Raw genomic sequence first — 24,335 nt, 5'->3', positions numbered from 1 at the left:
CTGGTATCGGGCGGTGTCAGTCAGAAGGACGAGTGTTCATCCCCGACTGAAAGAGATTGTCACCATCTGTCACCAGATGCAAAGCCTTGTATGTTGTGCCTGCAGAAACAACGACGTATTTAACGTAACAACGTGATTATTAGCTTTAGCGGCAGGAAGAGAAAACTTAGAGAGGAGGATTAAAGCACTGCTCTTGCAAAACATCCCTGGGGAAGGCTCCTTGTGTCCACCGAGGAGCCCCATTAAGTCTCCCAAAATCCCTGAGGCTCTCCTGGCGGGCGCCCCGTGCCGGGTTGGGGTCACAGTGCCTGGCCCAGCAGAGCCTACGTGAACAGCGCACTGGTTTTTGAGGGATTAACGTTGTTTTCCCTCCTTTAATTAACACAGAGAACGCAAGAGAAGAGGTTGTGCCTATTTGCCAAGGGAAGAAGCGGCCATTTGGTAAAGGCGTTGCTCCATGGAGAAGGCCGTAAGATTTTACTGGGAAGCCCATAAGCTCCTCCTCGGTTCCCTGAAGGTCTGCGGCGACTCTCCGAGCCGTTCCCGGGCTGCAGGTGGTGCCAAGGGCCCGGCGAGCGGGCGGTGCGTGTGGCATCGCGGGCTGGGACGTACCCTCGCCCTGTAAGGAAGGGCTCTGGTCTCCGTCAAGGGCGCCAGGCGAGTAACAGCGCCAAGTCGCCGCGAGGCGACGCTGGCCACCGCTTGGCAGACGCTCCGGTGACGGGGGCTTGCCGCGTTTCGGCCCTCGCGAAGGGGACGGGACGGAGCGAGACGAGCGGCCTCTTCAGTTCGTTACCTCAGCGTCGCAAACGCAAGCCACGTCGGCCTCGTTTTCGAAACTCGATTTCAGGAGGGGAAATAATAAGTCATGCCTGCTTGTGAAGATGTTTGCTTTTCTGAAAAAGCAAAACCGCTTCTTATCCCTCCTGGATTGTGGCCGTTTTCAGGTTCTGATCAAAGCACCGGCTTTGGCCCTCCCCTGCTCTTCGGGGTGGAGAGCCACCAGCTGATGCCCTCTACCCGGTTTGTCCTTTCCATAGCACTTCTGGAAGGAGAAGACTTTTGGTTCCCCTTGCCTAATGCCAAAGTTATTGCTCCAGCTCAAAATAGGAGAGTGCAGGTGCTATCTGCATCGCTGCCGTTCTTCTTATCGCTGTTGTTTGCTAAAGGGTGACTCAGTAGAAAAGCCAACAGTCTGCCCACAGCCGGGAGCTTGCTGACGTCACCGCTTGGGTCGCCACTGGGCAGCCGGACGGCGCGGAGGGCGATTCCCGGCAGGAAGGAGGGAGGGAAGGAAGGGGGGTGAGACGCGGCCCCCTCCAGCAGGGCACCGGCAGCTCCTCGCGGCGGTCCCGCGCGGGGATACCCCGTCCATACAGCCGGTTGCGGCGCGCTGGTGCTGGCCAGCTGCAGGTCTGCTCGGCTCTCGCGTCGCCCCAGTTGTCCGGCAAACAGTGAGGACAGCCACGAAGAGGCCGACGGACTTGGCAAACTGGAAAAAGTTGCTTGTATTGCTTTCCAGCCAATGAGCTGGAGGAAATTCCCTGCTATTTTTTCCCCAGACTTCCCTCACGCCACGTGATGGTGTCTCCCCAGCCTTCACCCGCCAGAGGACTAGGTCTTTGCACAGGTCTCAGCAAACAAGGGAGGTTCAGGTAGCAGCTTTGGTTACTCAACACCAGGAGGCTTCTTCATCAGCAGCTGATGCAAAGTCACTTAAAAACGCTGCCACGTTGGGGAACAACCTAGTGTGGTCTTTTGGCAGACCAAGCACACCCCTGGCTCAGCAGTCCCGTGGGCATTGCTGCCCAGCGGGTGCATCCCCCGCGTCCACCCGGCGCCTCTGCTCCACCACTGCTGCCCGAGGCAGAGCACCGGCTGTTTCACGCGGGGTCTCTCCCCACCAGAGTGGCACCTTGCATCTTGCCCCCCGCCATGTCCCCAGATTAACATCACCAATAAATCCTCCGTCTAGGAAATGGGGAATTCGCCAGGCTTGGCTCACCGCGGCTCCATGTTCGCCACGGACGTGAACGGTCTTGCCTGGTTCAACCACAAGCTCTAGGTGTGGTTAGATCCGCACGGACGAAGCGATGCCAGCGTACCTGCTACAATCTCCTCCTCCTTGCCCGAGCCGATGGGGTGGTCTCTGCCTTCTGGTATAGCTCGGCCCTGTGTGGATGTAAATCCTGCCCTTCCCAAGCTGCTGTCCTTTCTTTTAAAACCAACCCAACGTGCACCCACGTTTCCTGGAGTGCCAATGATGTGCACGGCTCTGATTTGCACAGCTGGTCACTCTGGATCGGTTTTATCTCTTCAGATGATCTCTGCCAAATAGATCCGGCCGTCCCCCCAACTCCCTGGGATCAGCACCCCTGTGGTATGCTGAAGGGTAAAAAGCCTTCTACTTCCATTCATTTGTCCGGGCCAGGCCTTTCAGGCTGAAGATGCAGTTTGAGCATCATCTTTAAAACTTTTGGAGCTGAAGTAGCGTGCTTTGAGGCTTTAGCCACACGGCAGCAGCTCCCATGTCCGGCATTAACTTGCTGTACAGCTCACCACCAGCAGCAAAACGCATGCAAGCTCATTGGGCTGCAGGTGGAGCATTTGCAGCATTGTTCAGCGGCTCCCCAGGACAAACCAGGGGACAAAACTCATGCTGAAAAAGCAGCGTATCACAGAAAAATGAGGCCTGGGTGTAGCCATCATAACCCACCTAACATAGCTGATCCGTGACCAGCTCCATGCCGTAGACACCATTACCACGGCAGCTAGAAAACGCGGTCATGGCCCAGTGCCCACGACCTATATGTAGTTTATCAAGGCCCGCTGAGGCAAGGCAGCGAGGAACCTGCGGCGGGACTGTGACGAGGAGCTTGGCACGCGGGTCCTGGGGCAGGTTTGGCTCCAGCCGCACGCTTCGGCTGTTTGCACGCAGCAGGGAAGCGGCCGAGGCGCTCACGGCCAAATCCGAGGCTGGCAGGAGAGCAGGGCGATGCCTTCACCCTCCCGTGCCCTCGCGGGACGGGGCTTGCTGCGCACCCCCGACCAGGCAGGAGGCACGGAGACGTGACCCGGCTTGCTCCAGGTCCTGCTGGAAAGCTGGCAGGAGAGCCAGGAACCGAGCAAGACTCCTCTGCTTTGACCAGAAGATTCCAGAAACCTTGCAATATACCTACTTTAACACCAAAAATTGTTTTTTATTATTGTTAGTACATTGCTCTCCATTTCCTGCCTATTCTGGTAGGAGAACCTAAGAGCGGCCCTCTCATTCCCCATTTAACGTATCCGCAAAGGTAGGTTCCAAAGTAAAAATCCCTTTTTTAGGGAAGATTTCCCTTCTGCACCCTGCCGATGGCTCAAACGGCGAAGCGATGTCTCGGGCTGTGGTTCCTGAGCAACCTCACAGCAACCTGGAGCTGGCACAGCACAGTGCAAAGGAGTTCGCCCAAACCTGGCGCCTCGCCGAGCGCAAGCTGGGACATTAAAATAACCACCTCCCTCCCACGCTTTTCGTGAGGTGGGAGGTCAGAGAGCTTCCCAGGGGAGGGGTTGGTTAGAAGTTAAAGATCAGGACTGAGAAGAGAAGGAGAAGGATGAGAGGATGAGTGCAGCTTCCCCGGCATCAGCTATATCATCCTGGCCCGGAGGCGTTATTCAGAAGGTGCTACGTTTTCCTCGCAGGCCAGCGAAAAGTATGGGTGGCTCAGTCAATTTGGTAAATGTAGTGGGAGAAAAACTATGTGAGCATCGAAGGAATCAGACCCTGCTTGTGCATGTATCTTTCTTCATGCGAGGTTATTATATACTTATAATTAATTGTTGGCTCATGCCAGCAGATGCTTAACATGCATGGACAAGTCGAAGGGAGGGAGAAGGATCTGGGATGGGAAGCAGCTATGTAGGAGGAAACGGCATTCTTTTCCCACGTTGACGAGCAGCAAGACATGTAAATTCAGCTCTGGAATTTGGGCTCTTACCTTTTATGGTTAAAAAATGAGGCTTTGCATTGACTTTGCAAATACATGTTCCAGCTTCGGTCCGATCTGGGCATCAGCGCACACCCAAGCGCGCACACCCGCTCACCTGGGCGTGCTCGGCACGGCCTTACGCCAAAGGCAGAGCACCGCTCCGGGCTCCTACAAGCTCTCAGACAGCTCCGTGCAGGCTGATGTCACCGTTTGGTTTGGGCGCAGGACCTGGCTCCTACCGCTCAGTCTTGCCCTCGCTGTGAAATACCTAGACAAAGGAATTAATTTTCAGCGCGTCCAATCCGCGCAGACCTGTGGAGCGATTTACGCTCAGGCTGCCGGCCTCCCGCTCTGCCTGCTGGGGTAAGCAGGAACCGCCGGCGGACGTCGGCGCACGCTCAGCCAAGCCCCGGGGGCTGGCTGCACCTGCCGCTGCTGCACCACGTCGTACCCTGAGGAACGTAAGTAAACGTACGTTCGCGGCGGGAGGGCCTGCCCCATGCTCCGGTAGGTCTGTCCTGATCCCGCAGCTCCTAAAACACGACCCGAGCACGGGGAGAAACAGGCGCGGGGCTTCCTGAGCCTGACTTAGGAGCCACGTGGCCTCTGGTTACCACCAGGTTTAGAAATAAGAGCATGGAATAGTGCCCGCGGCCGTGCTGGCGCGGGAAACGCGAGCGCGGGCTTCCCGCACCCCCCGCGGCGGCGCGCGGTTCCCTTCCTTCGGAAACACCGGACTGTCAAACTAAACACTAAATAGGAGCCCGGGTTGTCTTTTCTGAGTCATTTAATTGAAACGACGACCAGTTTTCCCTGCCTACGGATCCCGCTTGGGCCGCTGCTGCTGAAGACCGCGAGCCGCCTGGAAAACCAGCGGCTTTTGGCTACGTCGAAATCTGGGGGCTTTGGGGAGGCTTTTCCTCTCCCCGTCCCCGGCGCAGGCCCCCGTCTGTGCTTGGCCTCGTGGCCTTCCCGCGGCCCCGGCACGGCGGAGTTGGAGCCTCGGCAGAGCAACGCAGCCTTATCAGAGAGCTTCAGCTCGGGAGCCCTCTGAGCAGAATTTCCCTGGAATTGAAGCAGCTGTGCGAAAGACTTTGCTTTCGGCGTGTCAGTATTTCTGATGGAAAAGCGTTCCGTCAGAACGTGTCTCTCCAGCTCTAGGCTAGCGTTTCGCACGAGCAGGGCTTCACTGTCTCCCCAGCAACTGGGGCTGCTGGTCCGCTCAAACGTATTTCCATACTTAACCTCCGGCAACTGAAAACGGAAACTTTTTGTCGGCAGGGTATTCTCAGGCGTCGGCCAGAGAGCACGGCGCTCTGAGCCAAACGGCGGCAAACGCGACAGGATTTTCCCCACAAATTTCTGTGGATTTTAAAATTGAATCCTACGTTGTTGTCCGGAATAACTGCTCGAACTCTTTGAGGTCTGTGGATAGAAAGGACTGGGTAAGAGGCAGGTAGTGATTTTATACGAGTGAGGACCGCGTGGCAGTGCTGGGATTTTAGAAGAAGATAAATAAGCCAAACCTGTGATTTTTGAGTCCTGATTTTTGGCTTCTCGCATGTTTTCCTCTCCATGGAGAGCCGCTCCACGTCCCATCACGCGACGGGAAACGTCCTGGAGACGCCCGCGGCTTCGCGGCTGGCAGAGCACCCTGGACCTGCAGTTCGCTCTTCCTGCGAGCACCGGCACATCACGCCTAATGCAACGGCGAAGCAACCGGCAGCACACTCGCATGAGACAATGTTATTGTTTCTGTGCAGGCTTTCTCCTGTTTTAAATATATTTACACAAGCTGGGTAAGCTCTGCTGCCGTGAAGTCTTGCTTTGAGGTGGATGCTCAGCTGGACTGCTGTGGCCTTTAAGTGCCTTAAGGGTCTGACCCTGACCCTCTCCTCCTGCCCTGATAACGTTTCCCTTGGTGCTGATAGAGAACTTGTCCTCTTCTCCAAACGTCAAGGCTTTCCAGAGGCAGGGTTAAAACGTGTATGTGAATAATCCCCATCACTTTTGGTACTGTCAGCACTGCAAAGAAGTCACATACGACAGCGATAAGCACGCAGAAGAGGAAAGAGATGACGAATTACCGTGTGTTGGGAAGAGGGTTTTGAACAGCGTCCCTCATCAAGGCCTGGATGACACACTGAAGCAGGAGAGGTAGAGGCATTTCTGAAGAGCTGCTCGTGAAGGTCACAACATCTCTGCGCGGACTGAACGAGTCCTCCGGAAAAAATAATGCGTTTCTGACGCGCGGGAAGGTCACGCTGCCTACCGCGGGAGCGTTCGACCTTAAACCTTCATCCTGCTCCTGTAGCGCGGGTCTCACGTGTTTGCCCACGTGCACACGCAGAGCCCGGAGGAGGGATGGACTGGCCAGGTTCACCTCTTCCACGCACATTTTCATGCCTCCCACGCAGACGCTTTGGCAGCTGGCGTTGCCCCAATAGCTACTCTGATGGCAACCTTAGATTCAAACCATCAGGCATTCGTTCAGATACGAAAAGCACTGTTCTTCACTTTTTTATTACAGTCTCAGAAAATGCTCAGGCAGATTACTTTCGGGGGTGAGGGGGGAAGGTATTTTGACATTCCCGTAAAATCTTCCACTAGATAGGTAGTCATTACCATAGATCATACTAGATTATATATATTCTTAATATGTATACGATATTCTCTTGGATGGGAAGGGGAGAAAATACGAAAGTCTAGGAAGGAATGAGGACTGGAGAGAAGTGGTGAATTTGACCTGAGCAAAGCAAGAAACTCGGCCTTCTAAATCGAACGCCAGACGGCGTGTGAAAAATGCCAGTGGAAACATTACCCACTCCGGGTTATCCCCCTAGTTATCAAGGTATGCGAAGAGGCGTTACACTTAGTAGCATGACATGAGTAAGAGTTTTACAGGGATTAACATGGCTGGAGCCGTCTCCCCCAGGAACGACAGCGAACAAGCTGTCTGGGCGCAGGCCTTTCGGCTCAGGCGGTTATAGACCTTCCCGGAGCAGAAATCCGGAGGGCTCATACACTACTGAAGCACAGGACGGTCCCTTTTGTCCCCTTGGGCGCCCGTATGCCGAGAAGCGCCTGGAAACGCGAAGGGCGACCTCTTTAATATTGACTCGATCTGTCGGCTCGAGGTTCGGGTAAGCGTGCACGTTCCCAGCGGAGCTGGATGTCTTCTCGCCTTGTATTTGTTGGATGCTCCTGAGCTGGGAGAGTCGACTTCCGAGGAATTCGGGAGCACGGAGGCGGTGCTGAACCCCTGGAACATCGTCCTGCTCCAGGGTGCATGGGATCCACCCATGAACCGCTGTGTGCCTTTAGAGATACAGCGAAGGAGCGGCGGGGAATGAAGAAATGGGATTTGCTCTGCAGAAGACAGGAGAACGTATAAGCACATGTATTCTTTCCATACATTTAAGAAATAGGATTTCCTGTTCAAGCGCCCATGTTGAATAAAAGGGACAAACCCAGCTTTCCGGGAGCTGCGAGTTTCTTTACTGCTCCTTTGCCGTTCCCCGTTCCATGTCCGTTCGGGGGGCAGAAGCTGGGCTGGGGAAGTAGCCCCGGACGGAGGCTGCGGAGCGGCAGAGATGAGCTCTTCGTTTAAAAAAAGAGAAGGGATGCTGGCTGCCCAAACTTTTCAGTATTCACAGATAAAGTGCACACTGCAGATTTTACCATTTCCCACATGATTCCCAAGCGGAAATCAAGGCTTACATTCTGTGTAGAATTTATTAAAGATGAGTAATTGGACCAGCTGAAGGGGTGACACACAGGAACAAAATCCAGAACATTTGCACTGAACCGCAGAACCTGCTGTGATGCGTTTGTTATCCGAGCCGTGGCGAAGCCTTCGCGCGACTCCACCGGCATAAGGAGGCACGTGGCGAAAGCTGAGCCTCCCTCCTGGAGCACCCATGTTTTGCTGTGGCTGGGATGAAAATGAAAAGGAAAAAAAAAAGGAAAAAAAAGAAAAAAGGGGGAAAAGAAAAAATTAGGAAAAAGGGAAAAGAAAAAAGAAAAAAGAAGAGAAATAAAAAAGAAAAAAGAGGGAAAAAGAAAAAAGAAAAAAGAAGGAAAAAGAAAAAAGGAGAAAAAGAAAAAAGAAAAAAGAGGGAAAAGAAAAAAGAAAAAAGGGAGAAAAAGAAAAAAATGAGGAAAATAAAAAAGAAAAAAGGAGGAAAACTATAAAGAAAATAGAAAAAAGAAAAAAGGAGAAAAATAAAAAAGAAAAAAGGGAGAAAACAAAAAAGAGAAAAGAAAAAAGGAGGGAAAAAGAAAAAATGAGGAAAAGAAAAAAGGAAAAGGAAAAAAGAAAAAAGGAGGAAAACTAAAAAGAAAATAGAAAAAAGAGGAAAAGGACAAAAGAAAAAAGAGGATCAAAGGAAAAAGGAGAAAAAGAAAAAAGAAAATAGAGGGAAAAAAGGAGAAAGAAAAAAGGAGGGAAAAAAGAAAAAAGAGTAAGAAGAAAAAGGGACAAATAAAAAAGAAAAAAGAGGAAAAAAGAAGAAAGAAAAAAGGGAGGAAGGAAAGAAGAGGGAAAAAAGAAAAAAAAGAAAAGGGCCGAAGGAGCCTTTTCTCAGCTCGTCGCTCCGCAGCCGGGCCCGGGGGTCCCGGCGCGGCCCCGGGCGCCCCCCGCCGCGGCGGCTGCACCTCCCCGCGGCTCCGCTAGGGGGCGCGCTGCGCCGGCCGGCGCCCGGGGGGCGGGGCCGCGGCGGGCGGCGGGCGGCGATTGGCGGGCGGGCGGCTATAAAAGCGGGCGGGCGGCGGGGGGACAAAGCAGTGCGCGCGGGACCGGCGCGGCGGGCGGAGCGGCGGCGGTGGGGTGGGGTGGGGTGGGCGCCGGCGGTGTCCCGCGGTCCGGCCACTTCCACCTCCGCTGGCGGCTCCTTAGCTGTTTATTTTTTGGGGGGACTTTTTTTTTTTCTTTCCCCTTCATTTCCCCCCCCCCTTCTTCTCCCTTCCTGCCCGCGGGACTAAGGCGACCTCAATGAAGGAAAGAAGAGCGAGCCAGAAATTATCCAGCAAGGCGGTCATGGATCCTAACCAGAACGTGAAGTGCAAGATCGTGGTGGTGGGGGACAGCCAGTGCGGGAAGACGGCGCTGCTCCACGTCTTCGCCAAGGACTGCTTCCCCGAGGTGCGTGGGGCGGGGTGAGGCGCTGGGTGCGTGTGTCCGTGTGTCCATCCCCACGCCGCGGTAACGCCGTGTGTGTGTGTGTGTCCCGCAGAGCTACGTCCCGACGGTGTTTGAGAACTACACGGCCAGCTTCGAGATCGACGCGCAGCGCATCGAGCTCAGCCTGTGGGACACCTCGGGTGAGCACCTCCCCACGGCGGACCCCGGCCCCGCCTCGCGTGGCCCCCGCGCGGGCCCCCCGCGGCGGCAGGTGCTCCCCAGGGGGCGCCATCTTGCCCCCAACGGCGGCCGCCGCCGCCGCCTCTGAGGCGCCTCGGGTGGGGTTGGTTGAGGGGAGGACTTGGGGGGGAGTGGAAAAAACCTAATCTCGCTTTGGGGAGGGTGGGGGGGAACCCACGCGGGACAGGCGTTAAACGGCCTCTGCCGCCTGGCTGGCCCCGCCGCGGTGGGGATGTGCCTCTGCCTCTTCTTTAATCGCCTAAAATATCCTCTTAGCCCTGTATCCGACTCCTGTGAGCTGGGGTGGGAAGGGTGGGTGCAAGGGTGGGCTTTTATCTGACTGGGGCCAGGTGGTAGCTTGGCTCCTGCGCAGGTAGGAAGCCTTTCCTCCGAGCCTCCTAGGAAGAGCAGTAAGATGCCTTCGTGGTAACGTTAGATGGAGTCAGCAGTTTCTTCTGGGCTCTTTCCTTCAAAAGCGCAAGAAGTGACGCTCTTCCTTCCCCCCTGGCTGAGGGCTTTCAGAGCAGAAGAGGGGCGAGGAGGTCAGTGGGCATCTCTGGCCTCCTGAGGATGCAGCAGGAGTGATCCTTGCTTGCACGCTGGCATCAGAAGAGCGGTGCTTGGTGTCCTCCTGCACTCTTCCAATTGTGCCTTCAGTGGCCATTTCATAAAACAGCAGCTCAGATGCCTGGTGGTAGATTTAATTTCCTAGATTGTTACACCTATTAAGAGGATCCCAAAGGTTGAGCTTGTTTTGTCTAGCTGGGGGAGAATCTGGGACTGCAGCTCTGTGGCTGGATCTCTTTTTAAGTCAGTAACTCCTCTAGATATGGCAGGCGGACCAGGCTCACGACTGGGGGACAAGGATGTGCCCCTGAACTTTACCAGCTCCAGTGCTGGAGGGAGGTGGAAATGGCCAGTGAGTCTCTTGTGGTTAGAGAGTGGAGTGCACTGGGAGAGGTGGTCAGAGGTAGCACATGAATTGCCACCAACTCTGCAGAAGTGGTTGAGAAAAGCTTAAGAAACCTGACAGGGTATGCTAGCCCTTTCTTCTTGAAGCGGGTTTACAGGCTTTGTGGCTGGCTTGTGTTAGTGTTGAATTTGAGCCAAGCAGTTTCTTCTAAATGTCCTCTGGGGCATCTTAACAGAAACTAAACCTGTATCTACTCCTAAAAGTTTAAGATATGAGTTAGCTTTCCTTTTACTGTTCAGGAAATGATTCCAAGTTCTTGCAACACTGTTACTGGGAAAAGGCAGCCTCTTTGCCCACATTCGATATCAGCATAGTTTTAAACTGACTTCCTTTTTCTTCATCTCATGCCAAGTTAGACTTCTAGAATGTGTCTGGTTTGAGCTTTCATCTTGGTTACTAGGCTCACTGTACTGAACTATGGAGTAACATCTGAAAAATAACAGTTGCAATTTATTCTGGAAAAAATATCTTTGGCTAGTAAAATACCACATACTTGCAAATTAAGTTGTTTGACATGCAGAGACTCAGAATCTGTATGTAAAAGAAAAGGGCTGGAGACACTCTTGTATGAGACTTCTGTAGCATTTCAAAAGACCAGTAACACTGGAAGAAGAAACAGCCTGCCAGTCTTTGCATGTGTCTATAGTATTTTGAGGCCCATCATGGAACTAACAGAAAACTTGACTGAGTCAGTGACTTAAGATCAGGAGGCTAATTTGTCTGCAATCTGAAACTAGAAGAGGGAATGTTTGAAAGATCAAATGCTTGGACTTGCATAAAGTTTTCAAGCAGTAGTTCCTCTGGTTGTGGGATTGTGCAGATCGTGTTGCTTTACAAAGAGCAGTTCCCACTGACTGTAAGAAGAAACATTACACCAAACTTACAAACTACGTTCAAAATTGCATCACCAGATAAGAGACAACAGAAGATAAGGTAGTGTTTTAGCATTGTCTTAAGTTCCTACTAATACATCTGTTTTACAGATCCATCCTAGTCCTCTGTTGAACTAGAGTAAATGTCTTAATGACTTTAGAAGCAGGAAAAGGTCTAACTGAACTCAGAATTAGTATATGGCAGTTAATCTCTCCTGCAACACAGGGAGACGGTGGCCATGTCGTTTGGAATACTTCTGTATGTCTTAAAGTGAAAAGATGCTCTTTAACTAAACTTGATTCCAAGATACCTCAAGATGACTTCAGCAGTCTTTAGAAAACAGCTGAAGAAGGTTTAAGACTGATACTACTTTCTAAAAGCAAGTGTGCATCAAGCTGCCTTGCTAATTAGGCAGTATCTTGAGGTTAAATGCCAGTTTTCCCACTGAATTTTTCTTGATGGGAAGATACTGCCATTTGAGGGTTATTCTTGCCCTCTGAGGAAATGTGGAAAAACTTGTAAGCCTTTGTGTAAAATAAGTCTTGCATCAGGGTGGAAACAGGCCCCGCTGCTATGGTGGTTTTCATTTACCTATATAAAATCACTTGCATAATAACCATGTGGTCTTTACCAGAGGACTTCAGCTACAAAATATAGGGCATCATGTAGTTGATCTTAGACACTCTTAAAGCTAGCTGTAAGCTTGTTGGGAAGCTTCCATTGTATATCTCGGGTAAATCAACAGAAATAAGGGACAAAACATGCTCATAAGAGTGGAATGGGAAGATTCACTAGCCAAGTATTTTCTGGTACTGTCTAGTTCTGCAAGTCATTATAAGGATTTAAATGAGCCACTCCAGTAAGGACAGCACTTGCCAACTGGAATTTCAATGGGTTTTTGGACTACCAACCCTTTATTCAAAGCAGGAATGTCTGGTTGCAATAACTCCATTTAAAAAAAAATTCCCTGCTGTGGTAATACAGTATGGCACTCTTCAGCTGTTTGGCAGCCGTATGTTTATTTTGTTAGGTAGGGTATCTGCAAGAAATTTCTTCAGGCTAAAGAAGCTTCATGTGATCCATGTGACTTCATGAAGAATACTAATATTTTAGACTTTAAGTCTATGAAGGTATACATGGTTTAACATGCACTTACTGAGGGTTTACCCTATTCCATTAAAAGTGACTATTTGATAGTCATCTTTCTTACTAGCTGCACAGAGGCTGTAGCATAGAAATTAAATGCTATTAACTAACTAGATAGGCATCTGTCTAACAGTATATTTCAGGGTTTTTATTGGTTGAAATGTGGACATTGTACTGGGTACTCTAATAAAAAAAAATCTCAATAGGGCCAGGAATACTTAAGCTCTGCTGGGGATTAGCATATAATTAAATCCAGGAAGGCCTTAGAGCTTTAAACCAAATTAGCTTTACTGTGATTTGAATGTGCACAGTGTTCAGTTTCTATATAAGAATCTAGTGTTAAGTTTTTACTGAAATATCTGTAACATAACAAGAATCCAAATTGAACTATTTTTGTCAGTTCTCTGACAGTAAGCATCATAAGGGAAATGGCGAATTTTTATTGTTGCCTTTCAGTTTGCTTACAAGTTGGTCGTACTGAGTCATGTGGTGACTCTTTTCCTTCATGATGATATAGTGGTAACTAATATTCAGTTTCTTTTCCTTTGGGGAAAAATTAGGATTGATAATTGTGAATGTCAGATGACCTGTCAGTACTCCTATTTGAGGTCTATCAATATAAATGTAGAAAATGCTACCAATAGTGTAATGCTCCTGTGTTTGGAGATGGCACATTATGCTACTTAGTAAACAAAATAAATAACCAAGAGGAGTTTGGAAGGGGGAAGGCCATCGACAGTGAATGAGCTACTTAAAGTTCCCAGTGCAAGATTTAGTATACTTTCTATGTAGCTGGTAATTAGTAAGCCCAAGGATTTGGGGGTGAGATAATACTGCTGCTCATCTGTTGTTCATCCAGTTGCCTGGAGTCCAGAAGGCTACAAACACAATCTGGCTGCTTGGTGTGGTGTGAGCAGTTCAGCGCAGGGAGGAGCTGCCCAGGTTCAGCCTGTGGGGGATGAGTCACCTGCTCTGGGGTGGCTCACAGCGGCTTTGTGACCTGCGGGCAAAGAGGGCTTCAGCGCTCAATGATCTAGTGGCTTCAGGTAGTATTAAGCAAGCAAAAAACAAGCTTGACTCTGAACAGTTCTGTTGCTGTTTACTAAACCAGCAATACTTTAAGCTTAAACTTTGGTCTTCTCTATTCCAGGGCCAAGCCTACTTCTGAGTAGGGCTTCTACCTCACTTTAGAAGCTGAACTTCTTACATTTCACTCTGTAAAAACAGAAGACTTGGAAGTAGACCGCTATTAAAATGCTTGAATTATTTAGGTCTAGATTATTTCTAATTGCCTGAAATTTTTTATCTGTTTGGCAGTTTAATGTTTCCACCACAGAATAAGATGGACTGCATCATTATCCAATAGGAAAATTACTCAAGTTGCCTTTGACAAATGTGTCCGATTCTGTTCTTATGAGATAAAACAAATAGGCTTTTTTTCAGGCATACCATAGCTGTAGCTGTGCATTCCCCTCATGTTCTTGTGGGTTGGCATGGCTTCAAATCTGCAGGCTTACTGGAGAGACTGAACAGAGTCTTACTGGGCTGTGTTAACATTGTCTGTTTAGACTTGAGTCTCATTCCTAAGATTCCTAGGTTCTGAGGATCTCTCTGGGTAAAATACTGAAATGCTGTATTGAATGGACTCGGAGCATAGTCTGTAGCTGCTATTTATTTGTGCAGTAATAAAGGTGGTAACTGCTGTTGAATGTGACCAGGAAATAAATCTTTTGATAGTGTAGTCAGAGTACATGACTGCCCAGAATAAAGGATGCAAGTTACGAGTATCTGACATTATTAGCTTGAATAATTGCGTACTCTTACATGTAGTCATCCTAGCGTTCAGCATTTTTAGTGAGAAGTTCAGAAGGAAGATCTAAAAAAACCCTCAAAGCAAACACAGCTACAGCTGAACCAGTAAGTGGAGCCCAGGCTGAAGCTGGTGACTGTATGTATACATAAATACATGCTGATGGACATATATGGTGTGTTGTGTCCTTGAAGACTAGTGAGTGAGAAGTTAGGTATGTGTCTAAGGAATTAGTTTCTGGGTGAGGCTTTGAGACTCCTTTTTAGACAGCAGCTATTTGGCCTAACAATAATGATCTTCAAGACAAGGAGCTAATCCTGCCCTTACTTGCCTGAGCGTTGCAAGGCAGCAGTGGTGCTCAGAACTGCCAGAGCACTGAACGGGTGCTCAGGCTGGAGCTTGTGCTTGCACCAGCTTGGTGCTACTGCAGAGCAGTATGGGTGGCTGGTTAACAGACATCCTCCTCGGCAATATATCTGCCACAGGCTGGTAACTTGGCCCTGGGGCTCTAGGCAGTGTAATAGCAGTGCTGGAGATAACTGGGCAATAATTTAGTGAGAGCATGTTTATTGACAGTAACGGCAAGCAGAGCTTGGCCCAAAAGAGCGAGTATTCAACTAGTCAGGTCAGCTTGCTTGGGCATCTTCCTAACATGCCATTTACTGTTGAAGACAGCTAACAGTTTCTGAAAAGCAATTTTTGAAAGTTGCCTCTGTTAGACTGGCATTATTTATGAAGATGAGCCTTTGAATAAAAGTCTTGTTCAACAAACTACCTTCTGCTGCCTACTTTGGTAATGCTTCATTCCCCATGTGTTACTCTTCACTTCAAAAACAACATTCCTGGGATTCTTTACTCCTTCCTTCTCACATAAGCTGCCCAACTGAAGTCATCTGTGATGCATTCACACCATTCCCCTCTCTGCTTTGTGCAACAGCATGAGCTGTCTGTCAGTTAAAAACTTGAGGAATTTCTCTAATCCAGTTATAATCTGTTTAGCCTCAGAGACCTTACAGACAATTAGTTTAGATAGTTTGAAGAAAATTGGTGATATAATTAGATGATAACCCCAAAATTCATGTCTGATTGTCTTGAAAGCTGTAATCTTATATATTCTTTATCTGTCATGGACCTAAAATACAGCATAGAGCATATATGGCTAACAAAATGCAGTTTTAAGTTACAGGCATGCATTTCAAAGTCAGAGCCCTTACCCACTGGACTGCTGTTAAGTAGTCTCTGAATGAGAAATGTGTTTTACTTGGGAAGTAAAACTTGGAGGTTTTCAGGCCAAATTGAATGCTGGTAATGTGATGGGAACCCTCTACAAAAAGGAAAAACTTCCTCAGATCCATTCTCAGAATTCAACAGATGATAGAAATGAGATCTCTGAGTCTGCAGACACTGGTGTAACTCTGCACTTTGCAAAGAACTAACATGCCTCCTGACAGTGCTGGGAGTAAAATATGCACAAAGCAATGCTTGCATTCGATCAGAGTAGACTAGCTTGTGCTCTTTCATTGACCAAAAGTTGCTCTATGGGCTGAATGTGAAAGCAGACTGCAAGCCTATATATTGGTGCACAAACTAGTCAGTCTTTGCTATAGGTATGCTTACTCAGGCATGCCTACAGGATTGGAATCTGTTTCTGTTGGGAATACTGAAAAGTGCCTTAATTCTAACTACAGTCTTCTAAAAATTGCTAGTAGCCATGACAACTGAAGATGCTTTTTGCACTTGAAACTTCTTACATGCTTTAAATATTAGAAAAATCAAGATGTGATTTATTTCAAAACATAAGGGAAAATATCTTAAAATATTTCTGTGGACTGTAAAAGAGTCTTTCTTCTGAGACTGGTTTATTTCTGTACTCATCAAATTATTTGCCTGCTGTAAAATACTTTCTGTGAAAGTGCAATTAATGTCAAAACTTTGTCAAACTTTGAAGAAGCTTTTGGGGGGGGGGGGGGAGGTGGGAAGGAAGGTGTTAAGATTATTTTTCTCGGGTCAATTCCAGCAGATTAATGCTGAGACTTAAACCTGCTCTGATCTGATTTCCCTTTCCCAGTTATTGGGGAGCATCACAAGCTTTCAGTGGAAGATGAATCACAAGGGTGCCATCCATCTTACCTACTTATGAGAGCAGTTCCTTTTTTAGGCAAAAAACAAGTGTGGCAGTGAGCGACTGAAATAGTGTTTTGGGAATACAGGGTATGTTCTTGAAGAAAAGATGGTAGCTGGCTGCTGTTAAAGAACTTCACTGAAGCCTTTACTGAACTTTCTGAATAAAACTTGAATGACTAGAAAAGTCAAAGGTATAAAACTGATAATGCTTTTTTTTTTTTCCCTGCAGGGTCCCCTTACTACGACAATGTCCGTCCACTTTCTTACCCAGATTCTGATGCTGTCTTGATTTGTTTTGACATTAGTCGGCCAGAAACTCTTGACAGCGTGCTAAAAAAGGCAAGTGCTTGAGAAACATTCGAGTATGGATCTGTTTATAAGTAGCCTGCCTCTAAAACTCTGAAGAGTGGTTCTGTTTCCTACACTGAAAACCTCTATGTTGTTTTTTTCCCCCTCAATGGGAGGAAGACCAGACTGTTTTGCATTGCTAGAACACAAGCTCTTTGTTTGAAAGGAATGAATGTTAATTGAAAACAACAAAATTACCTAATAAAAGCTGTAGGTGTGAAGCAAAACAGTCATTCCTCTGCCCTTAAAACACCAATGAATAGTTAAAGATAATGTAGTATACCAGGCTGGATGCAGCAAGAAACTATCTCTAAAGCTATAGTCATTTAACAGACGGGACTGAAACTTCATGTTTCAAAGATGCAGTCAATGTATCTGCCAAGTGTTTAGACTTATGCCATGACTACGTTATTCTCAATCTTAAGTAAGAAGGAGCCAGCAGCAAATGAGGCTGGGACGCATCAAGAAGACCTAACAATAGCATAGGAATGTAACCCCACACCAAACCTGACTTTTTCAGAAGCTCAGCAATTCAGGAGTCTGCCTGATTCTCCACTGAATTAAAACACTGAGGTTTGAGAGTCGAGGTCTGTGTTCACAGGGTGGTCTTACCTTCTCTCCTTGGTCACTAGGTGCAACTCAAACTTTGCCGTGTTGCATGTGAAGCTTAATGACCTGAGGTGGTTCTTTGTGATTTCTGATTCAGTGGCAGTAAAGTAGCCTGCAGTGCTTTAAATAGTTTACAGAAAATACTAAAGATTATCATCTCAACTATGTAAGCCAACAAGCCTGTAGAAGCTGAGTTTGGCTGCAGAGTTGTTGCCTTTCTAGTTTTCTCACAATAACCCTCTATGGGTGGGGAGGGACACAAAGAATATCAAAAGTTGTCTGTTTGAATGGCTTATTACTGGGATAACCACACCTGAACACTTCACAGGTTAATGTATTTTTAGGTGTTAGAATGTAGGTGAGAGCCGATGCATAGCAATACTTGTTCATACCAGACGTGCTTCCATAGCTCAGTTCTGAGGAACCGTTGAATGTAATGGCACCAGCTTCCATTGGTTCCTGTCTCTGTATGGGTATGGCTGGTTGTTTACTGCCTGTGGGGAGTGACATAGCTGCAGGTCTTTACTCATGTAGGTAAACATGATCTCATTCATTCTCTTTTGCTTAGTGAGTCAGTACAACTAATGAGTGTATAGGATTGCAAGATTTCATCCTTGCCTAGATACTGCTGGCACTATTGCCTTTAGAGCTAAGCTTCAAGCTCTGCGTCCATCTGTTATGTAAAAGAAATCATGCAATTTTATGTGGAAAAGTTATCCAACTTCATCCTGTTTCCATTGTTTCTCTAATAAATTTAAACACTTAATGATTCCAGTGTAGTAACGCCCTTAAAATTTTGCAGTGGAAAGGTGAAATCCAGGAGTTTTGCCCTAACACCAAAATGCTTTTGGTTGGTTGCAAGTCGGATCTGCGTACAGACGTGAGCACGCTAGTAGAACTTTCTAATCACAGGCAGACGCCAGTGTCCTATGATCAGGTAAGTGTTTTCTGTCATTGCATTCATCTTTATGAACAGCTTCTCCCTCCCTTTTAGTGTAGATGCATCCAAGAAGACAGATAACATGTTACTGAATAGTTGCTGGAGGTGAGCTTGGAAGCTGTGATGAGCAAAGGCAAAGCCTACGTGTAGACTGGATGCAGTAAAAAGTCATGTAGTCCCCCAAAGCATACATAAGTTTCTACATAATGATTGAAGCCTTACTGGTTGCACAGAGACTTGAAGTGAAAGAAAACTTAAGTTACCACTTCTCTGAGACTGTAGGGAAGCTAAAATGATAACTGAGATGTGATGTTTCCCAATCACTTACTAGTTATCAAACCTGAACTCTCAAGACAAAAATTTTTATGTCATCCATGCAGCTTTAGCATGCTGACAAGTACTGTATGGAATCCAACCCCTTAAAAATCCTATTGCTTGAAAATACCCTCTCACATCGCTTAGCTCCCTCTGAAGGTGGCAGCAAATCCAGCAAGCTTCCTCAAACCCTAGCAGAAATCCTCTGCTGCTGGGGAAGTGAAAAGGTTGGAGCCAGACATTGGCAGGGGGGTGGTGGCTGAAGAAACTGAGGTGAAAGGGAAAGGAAGCAGGCTGTGGGAGGAGGACAGGAGATAGGAAAACTAGGATCCAGAGAAACTTCCCCTTATTACCCACACATGTGTCCTGTACTGCAGCTGAATCACAGTGGTGATTTCAGATACATCCTTCAGGGTGTAAGAGTGAAAATGATACCTGCATGGGCAACTTTAGCTGGTGTGCATATCCTACACTATCAAACAGCTTTTGATGTCTTATGCCAAAGCCTCAGGTTTTTCAACCCAACAGCTCATAACATGCAATTACTAATATAGCCTCCTACAGCATGCTTAAAATTAAAAATGCTGATATGCCATAAACTGAGTATCTTAATTAAAATATAAGATGGGCTGTTCTACTGTGATGGGTTATGCTGTTTATATTAATTTTTTTGCTGTGCTTAACTCAGTAAATATATCCCTCCAAGTTCAGATGATACTCTTTGAAACTAAATGCCATTTAGTTTCAGAGTATTAAGAAATGAGAATTTTCCTGCTTAATTGCAGGAGATGCAGTCTTGTACAAAAGCGGTGGCTTACACTGATATATTTTCATGTTGTTCAGCCTTGGGGCTAGAACGTTCCGTATTATTTTGGGGAGGAGTACAAGACTTAGAAATCTGAAGGGAAATCCTGCTTGCCGTTTGACATAATCAATCTGAAGTTCATATGTTAAACTCTTCCTTTTTTTAACGGTACTTAAGTAAAATGACTAGATCTGACCCTTTTCCGTAAACAGTGCTTAAAAATCCAACAAATGTTTCCTGACACCAGGAATTGGAGGCTCACACCTCTCCTGATGTTACAGCTTAGTCTGTACCCTTTAGGAGCAGGAGTCGCATGGAGACAAAGGACTAGGCCAGCCGAAGGAACCTATTACATATACCAATTGGCTAAACAGCAAAGGAAAAATGGTACATGATATAGTGAGGACCCTACTTCCACAAACTCGCACAACTTCATTTGCACTCTACGTTAAATGAAAGCTTGGTGAGCAATGGTTCTGTTTTTGCTGTTGCTCATGTCCAGCAGTGGCATAAAACAACCCAGTGATCTTGCGTGCTAGTTCTAGAGAAGACTGCTTCATTGGAGAGCTTAGCAGTAGGGTATTAAAGGGGTTAGTCTCCCTGATCTCGTTTGCTTAATTACACAGTTTGGCATGAAAGCCAAATGCCAAAGCTATTGGAAATTAATGGGAGAAAATCAAGTTTACATTGTAATCTACAAAGCTCATGGTTTAATGTGGTTTTAAAGTTCCCATAACATTAGTACTGCTTTCTTCCTCCCTGTTTAAATGGGTCAAAACATTCCTGGAAATACCTAGTCTGATTGTATTAAGATATTAAAGTGCATCACTGCTGTGAAAAGTGGTTGGGAAAGAAATGGATTTCCCCATAACTTTCTCAGCATTTTTCCATGCCAAAAGTCTTCTGGGGTGAAGATAACACAATTTCCTCTTTTCATATCCCTGAGCCTTGCTAAGTCAACATGGGATCAGACTTGAAGGGTTTTCCCATGTCACTTAATTTCATGAGGAAGTATTTGGAGGATAAATTTGCTTCATGGTGACATCCTGTCTGCAGGTATGCTAGGCAGTTTTCAGTCAGCTGCACCTGAGTAAACATTTTTGACGCACACTGTGATGTAGGTTTAGCTTAGTAGGAGTTAAGGTATTTAACAGTGGGGAGGGCTTGGTTCTGGAAACTAATACTGCTTTATCAGTGGATCATGCTTACTATTGATAATAAGAATGACTGCTGACTGCATCACTGCAGTGCAAACAGTACGTAATGAAGATGTGGTCCAAATAGATAAGTGCCATCAGCCTGCCTGTTACAGCTGGGAGCAAAGAGGAGGGGTCAGGTGACTTCAGTGCGCTCTCATGTACATGGCTGCATGAGGAGTGGCCCATCAAGACTGTGGTTGGATTTAGTAACTTGCTAGGAAGACTTCTGTACTTTTGTCTCTCCGAAGTAAAATTCCATTAAAATGATCCTTTTAACTTCTCCAAACAATGCTGTATCATCTTCCTGTAGCAAAATCCACCACAGAATATTGATCGGTCAAAGCAGCTTGATATTTTTTCTTGTGCTGCTGGAAGAAGGCTTGGGTAAGGGCTTAGAAGAAGGGCTTGGTGACCACTGTCCCCCTCCCCTAACAGTAAGTTCATGTGACTGGCCCCCTCGCCCAGAAACCCACAGCACTTTTCCCTTTTGAATTTTGCCCCTTCCTACTAGAAGTGTAACAAGGATTTGACTTGCATGCTCCACTCCGGGACAGAGGCATAATGACTAGCCTGTAAGTGAGTCAAAATACCCTTTCTCTCTGGAAATACCAGGCTTAAATCTGGAAGCTGCCAGATCCACGCCTTTCACAGTGAGCACATGCTTCAGCAGCGCAAGTAGGGCGTAAGGGCGCAATTGCGGAAAGGCCCGGCTAAATATGATTCAGGGTTTCTGCAGCTATTTGCAGGTTACTAAGCTTATCGTCTCTCTTTCAAATCTTATTTTCCCTCACAGGGAACAATGCCTGAATATTTGTATAATACATCTTGGAACCAAAGCTCTGTTTATTTTGCAAAATTAGTTGCTGGCTGTCGCACTGGTGTTCTAGCGTTTGTTTTCCCAAAACTGTGTGTATGGAAAGCAGTGCTGAAGAGTGATTCTGTGGTTTGCTTTGGCTCTGTATGGAAGCTTGGTATTGATTGTGTGTTCTTTTTTTCCCTTAGGGTGCGAATATGGCCAAACAGATTGGAGCAGCAACATATATTGAATGCTCAGCCTTACAGTCAGAAAACAGTGTGAGAGACATTTTTCATGTTGCCACCTTGGCGTGCGTGAATAAAACAAATAAAAATGTTAAACGAAACAAATCACAGAGGGCAACGAAGCGGATTTCACACATGCCTGGCAGGCCAGAACTTTCTACAGTGGCTACAGACTTGCGAAAGGACAAAGCAAAAAGTTGCACTGTGATGTGAAGGACCTAGATTACCTTAAGAAGGAGGATGAGTGTGTTCAGGAGAGGTGAAGGCTCAATGAAGTACACAGCCACATGGTATATAATGAGGGCTTACGCCAGTGCTTTAAAGGAGACTCTTCACTCTGTTGTGTGAGATTGTACTTAGGAACTGAGGATGTAGACCAAGCAGTGAAAAGAAATGGCTCTAAATGAGGTGGCATCAAGAAATGTAACATGGAAGAAAATGCCAAAAAAGGAAAATATTTGAATGTGCTGAGAAGAGAGAAGGTGAATGGAAAAATAGCACAGCAAAGAGATGTCCTTGACAATACTTGTTTTGTTAATGCTCTACTCTTGGATGCTACCACTTTGATTTCGATAAAATAATACTTTAACGTTTTTAAAACCAGACTTATTAATGTGCCCTCCTCATTAGGGAGCTATTCCTGTGACCTTATAGTTGGTTTTCCAAAGGATATGATATAATTTTCTAGTAGCCCATCACTAAAATGGAAATTACGTGAAGGCCCGTGGGTCACCTAGAAGAAAACACTGTATGTGAGAAGTTTGGAGTTTGTGCTGACATCTCAGCAAGGCAATCTAAACTTGAGCAAGTTGAAGATGATGACCGTTTGAGACTTCCCAGTATTATAGGTGCCCTCGCTACAGGTCAAATTGGCGTGTGGGGGCAAGCTACCTGCCTGTTCCAGGACTCTTGACTTTCCATTCCTCTGTAGTTGTAATTTAAAATGGAAATGATCTCAAGTTCTGGTGTACTGTATGGGTATTTCACTGTAGGTTCAACTATAAAATCAAATGAAAGGTGCTAAGAGCTCTGATTACAAATGATTGTTAGTTTTGAGAAAATAATTCATTAAGCCTTACTGCCTAGCTGAGGAAGCCCTGAGACTCCTCTGCTTCTGTTAGGGCCGGTAGAGCCCAGCAGTTAAGATTTAGCCCTCTGAAAATGCTATGGGGAAGAGCTATTCCATGATGTGGTTCTATGCGGTTATGCTTAAAACCAAGAATCTGCAAATGAACCGGCAGAGCCAGATTATCTTGTATGCGATACACTCCCCTATGATTATTTGGGGCAGCCGTCTCTTACTACAGATTTCATTCGCTCATGGTGAGCGCTGTGAGGAAATGGAGTCTGCAGAACTGTGACGCCTTAAAGGGTCCCCAGTGGAAACGGGATACAGCGTTTAGTCTGCAAGACTAATGCATACGTATCCAGACAACGATCATTTAAACATAACTTCAGTGAACCAGATGAGTCAAATTCTTCTTAGCTTGCTGATTACTGTTGTTAAATTAAATAAATCAGCCTTTAAAATAGTTTGCAACTGTTTCCTGACCAACTTCACTTCATGGCTTCTCTCAAAGAAAGGATACTGTAAGCTCAAACCAGTGTGGCTATAGCTTGTTGAGAACAAGCATTGTTTCTGATGATAATGCTTCATTTTTGAAGTATTAAAGCTGTGTTCATGTTGATTTGTGCAAAGGTAAAGGATTACCATAATTAATACCCAGCTCCATATGTTCCCAGCACTTTGTTTCATCTGCTAAAAGAAGGAAAAAAAACTTCCAATTGTTTCCCACAAAAAGACATTTTTACCACCATTAATAAGCTTTTGACTGATGCAACCATGCGCTTAGGGCAGTATTACAAAATAGCTGGTAAGTGCTTTCTGTATTTAAATATTGTGAAAAGAAAATAAGTTATAACTGTTATAAAACAGGACATCCATTACTTTTTTTAATTGTTGAAGTCACTTTGTATGTTTGGTTAATGTTTCTGCAGTATTTATTAAAATACCTTTTTTTTCTTTGAATAAAAAAAGTAATTGACTTGTAGTGTAAATGGCCTTTGTGTGTTAGTTCATTGTTACTTGTGTGTTTTGTGGACGTAATTGTACAGAACCGTAGGCCAGGCTTAGCTTGGAATTGGGATGTGAGCTGAATAGAAATCAGTCTCACTGACTCTTGCAGAAGCATTTTGGTTTTTTTTTTTGCCGCTTATCAAAGTATGCAGTGTGGTGCACTTATCCGAGCTGCATTTCCCAAAAATTACAGAGGCTGGGGAAACTAGAGCAAGCAAACAAGTGAATTGTGGCTTTCTTTAGCCTCCAAAGCATTGAATGCCTCTTTTTGAAAGGTTTTGCATGCATTGTTCCTGCGAGCCATTCTTTGTGAGTTAAGTAAAGGCAGGCTTGTCTCGCCAACAGACGTGCATATTTTCTGCCATCCTGTGACATAATGGTTGCTATGACTCTTGAAAGAGGAGTCCCCATATGGGAGTGCTTTGTTAGGTACTTCGGCTGTCACAGAGGGTAAGAGCCTGACCACAGCCAGCGTGCTCCTGCCCAGCAGAATCGGGGCAGGATTGGGTCTACTGAGCCGTGTGTGTTTGCTCTGTTTCCGAAGTCATTACAAAGTCCCAGCAGTTGCTTATCTTGCGAATGCTTGCCATTGCCCAGTGTTGTGGCACCTGATGATCCTTTTCTATTCCTGATGACAATCAAAGGAGTTTTTGTTTCCCTCGGTGTTTGTGTATGCTGTAATTGTATCGGTGAATAATTTACTGTGTAAGGAGGCCCTTATTTGTATGGCGGAGCACTGGTT

General features: G+C 46.6%; 1 protein-coding gene across 2 annotated transcripts; it reads left to right on the top strand.

Annotated features, from left to right (window-relative positions):
• Window positions 1–387: 387 nt before the first annotated feature.
• Window positions 388–23,574, top strand: RND3 (Rho family GTPase 3). 2 transcript variants are annotated; one of them, XM_068949372.1, is made up of 6 exons: window positions 388–4,432; window positions 8,956–9,114; window positions 9,206–9,293; window positions 16,489–16,598; window positions 18,019–18,153; window positions 21,478–23,574. In XM_068949372.1, the coding sequence occupies exons 2-6, from the start codon at window positions 8,965–8,967 to the stop codon at window positions 21,727–21,729; spliced, it is 735 nt and encodes a 244-aa protein (XP_068805473.1). In that variant the 5' UTR covers window positions 388–4,432; window positions 8,956–8,964; the 3' UTR covers window positions 21,730–23,574. The 2 variants fall into 2 exon arrangements, with proteins under 2 accessions (XP_068805473.1, XP_068805472.1); XM_068949371.1 differs by lacking the exon at window positions 388–4,432 and having other exon boundaries at window positions 8,751–9,114.
• Window positions 23,575–24,335: the final 761 nt, after the last annotated feature.

Source organism: Struthio camelus, chromosome 6, assembly GCF_040807025.1.
Source record: "Struthio camelus isolate bStrCam1 chromosome 6, bStrCam1.hap1, whole genome shotgun sequence".
Taxonomy (NCBI): domain Eukaryota; kingdom Metazoa; phylum Chordata; class Aves; order Struthioniformes; family Struthionidae; genus Struthio; species Struthio camelus.
This window is presented reverse-complemented; position numbering and strand designations above follow the sequence as displayed.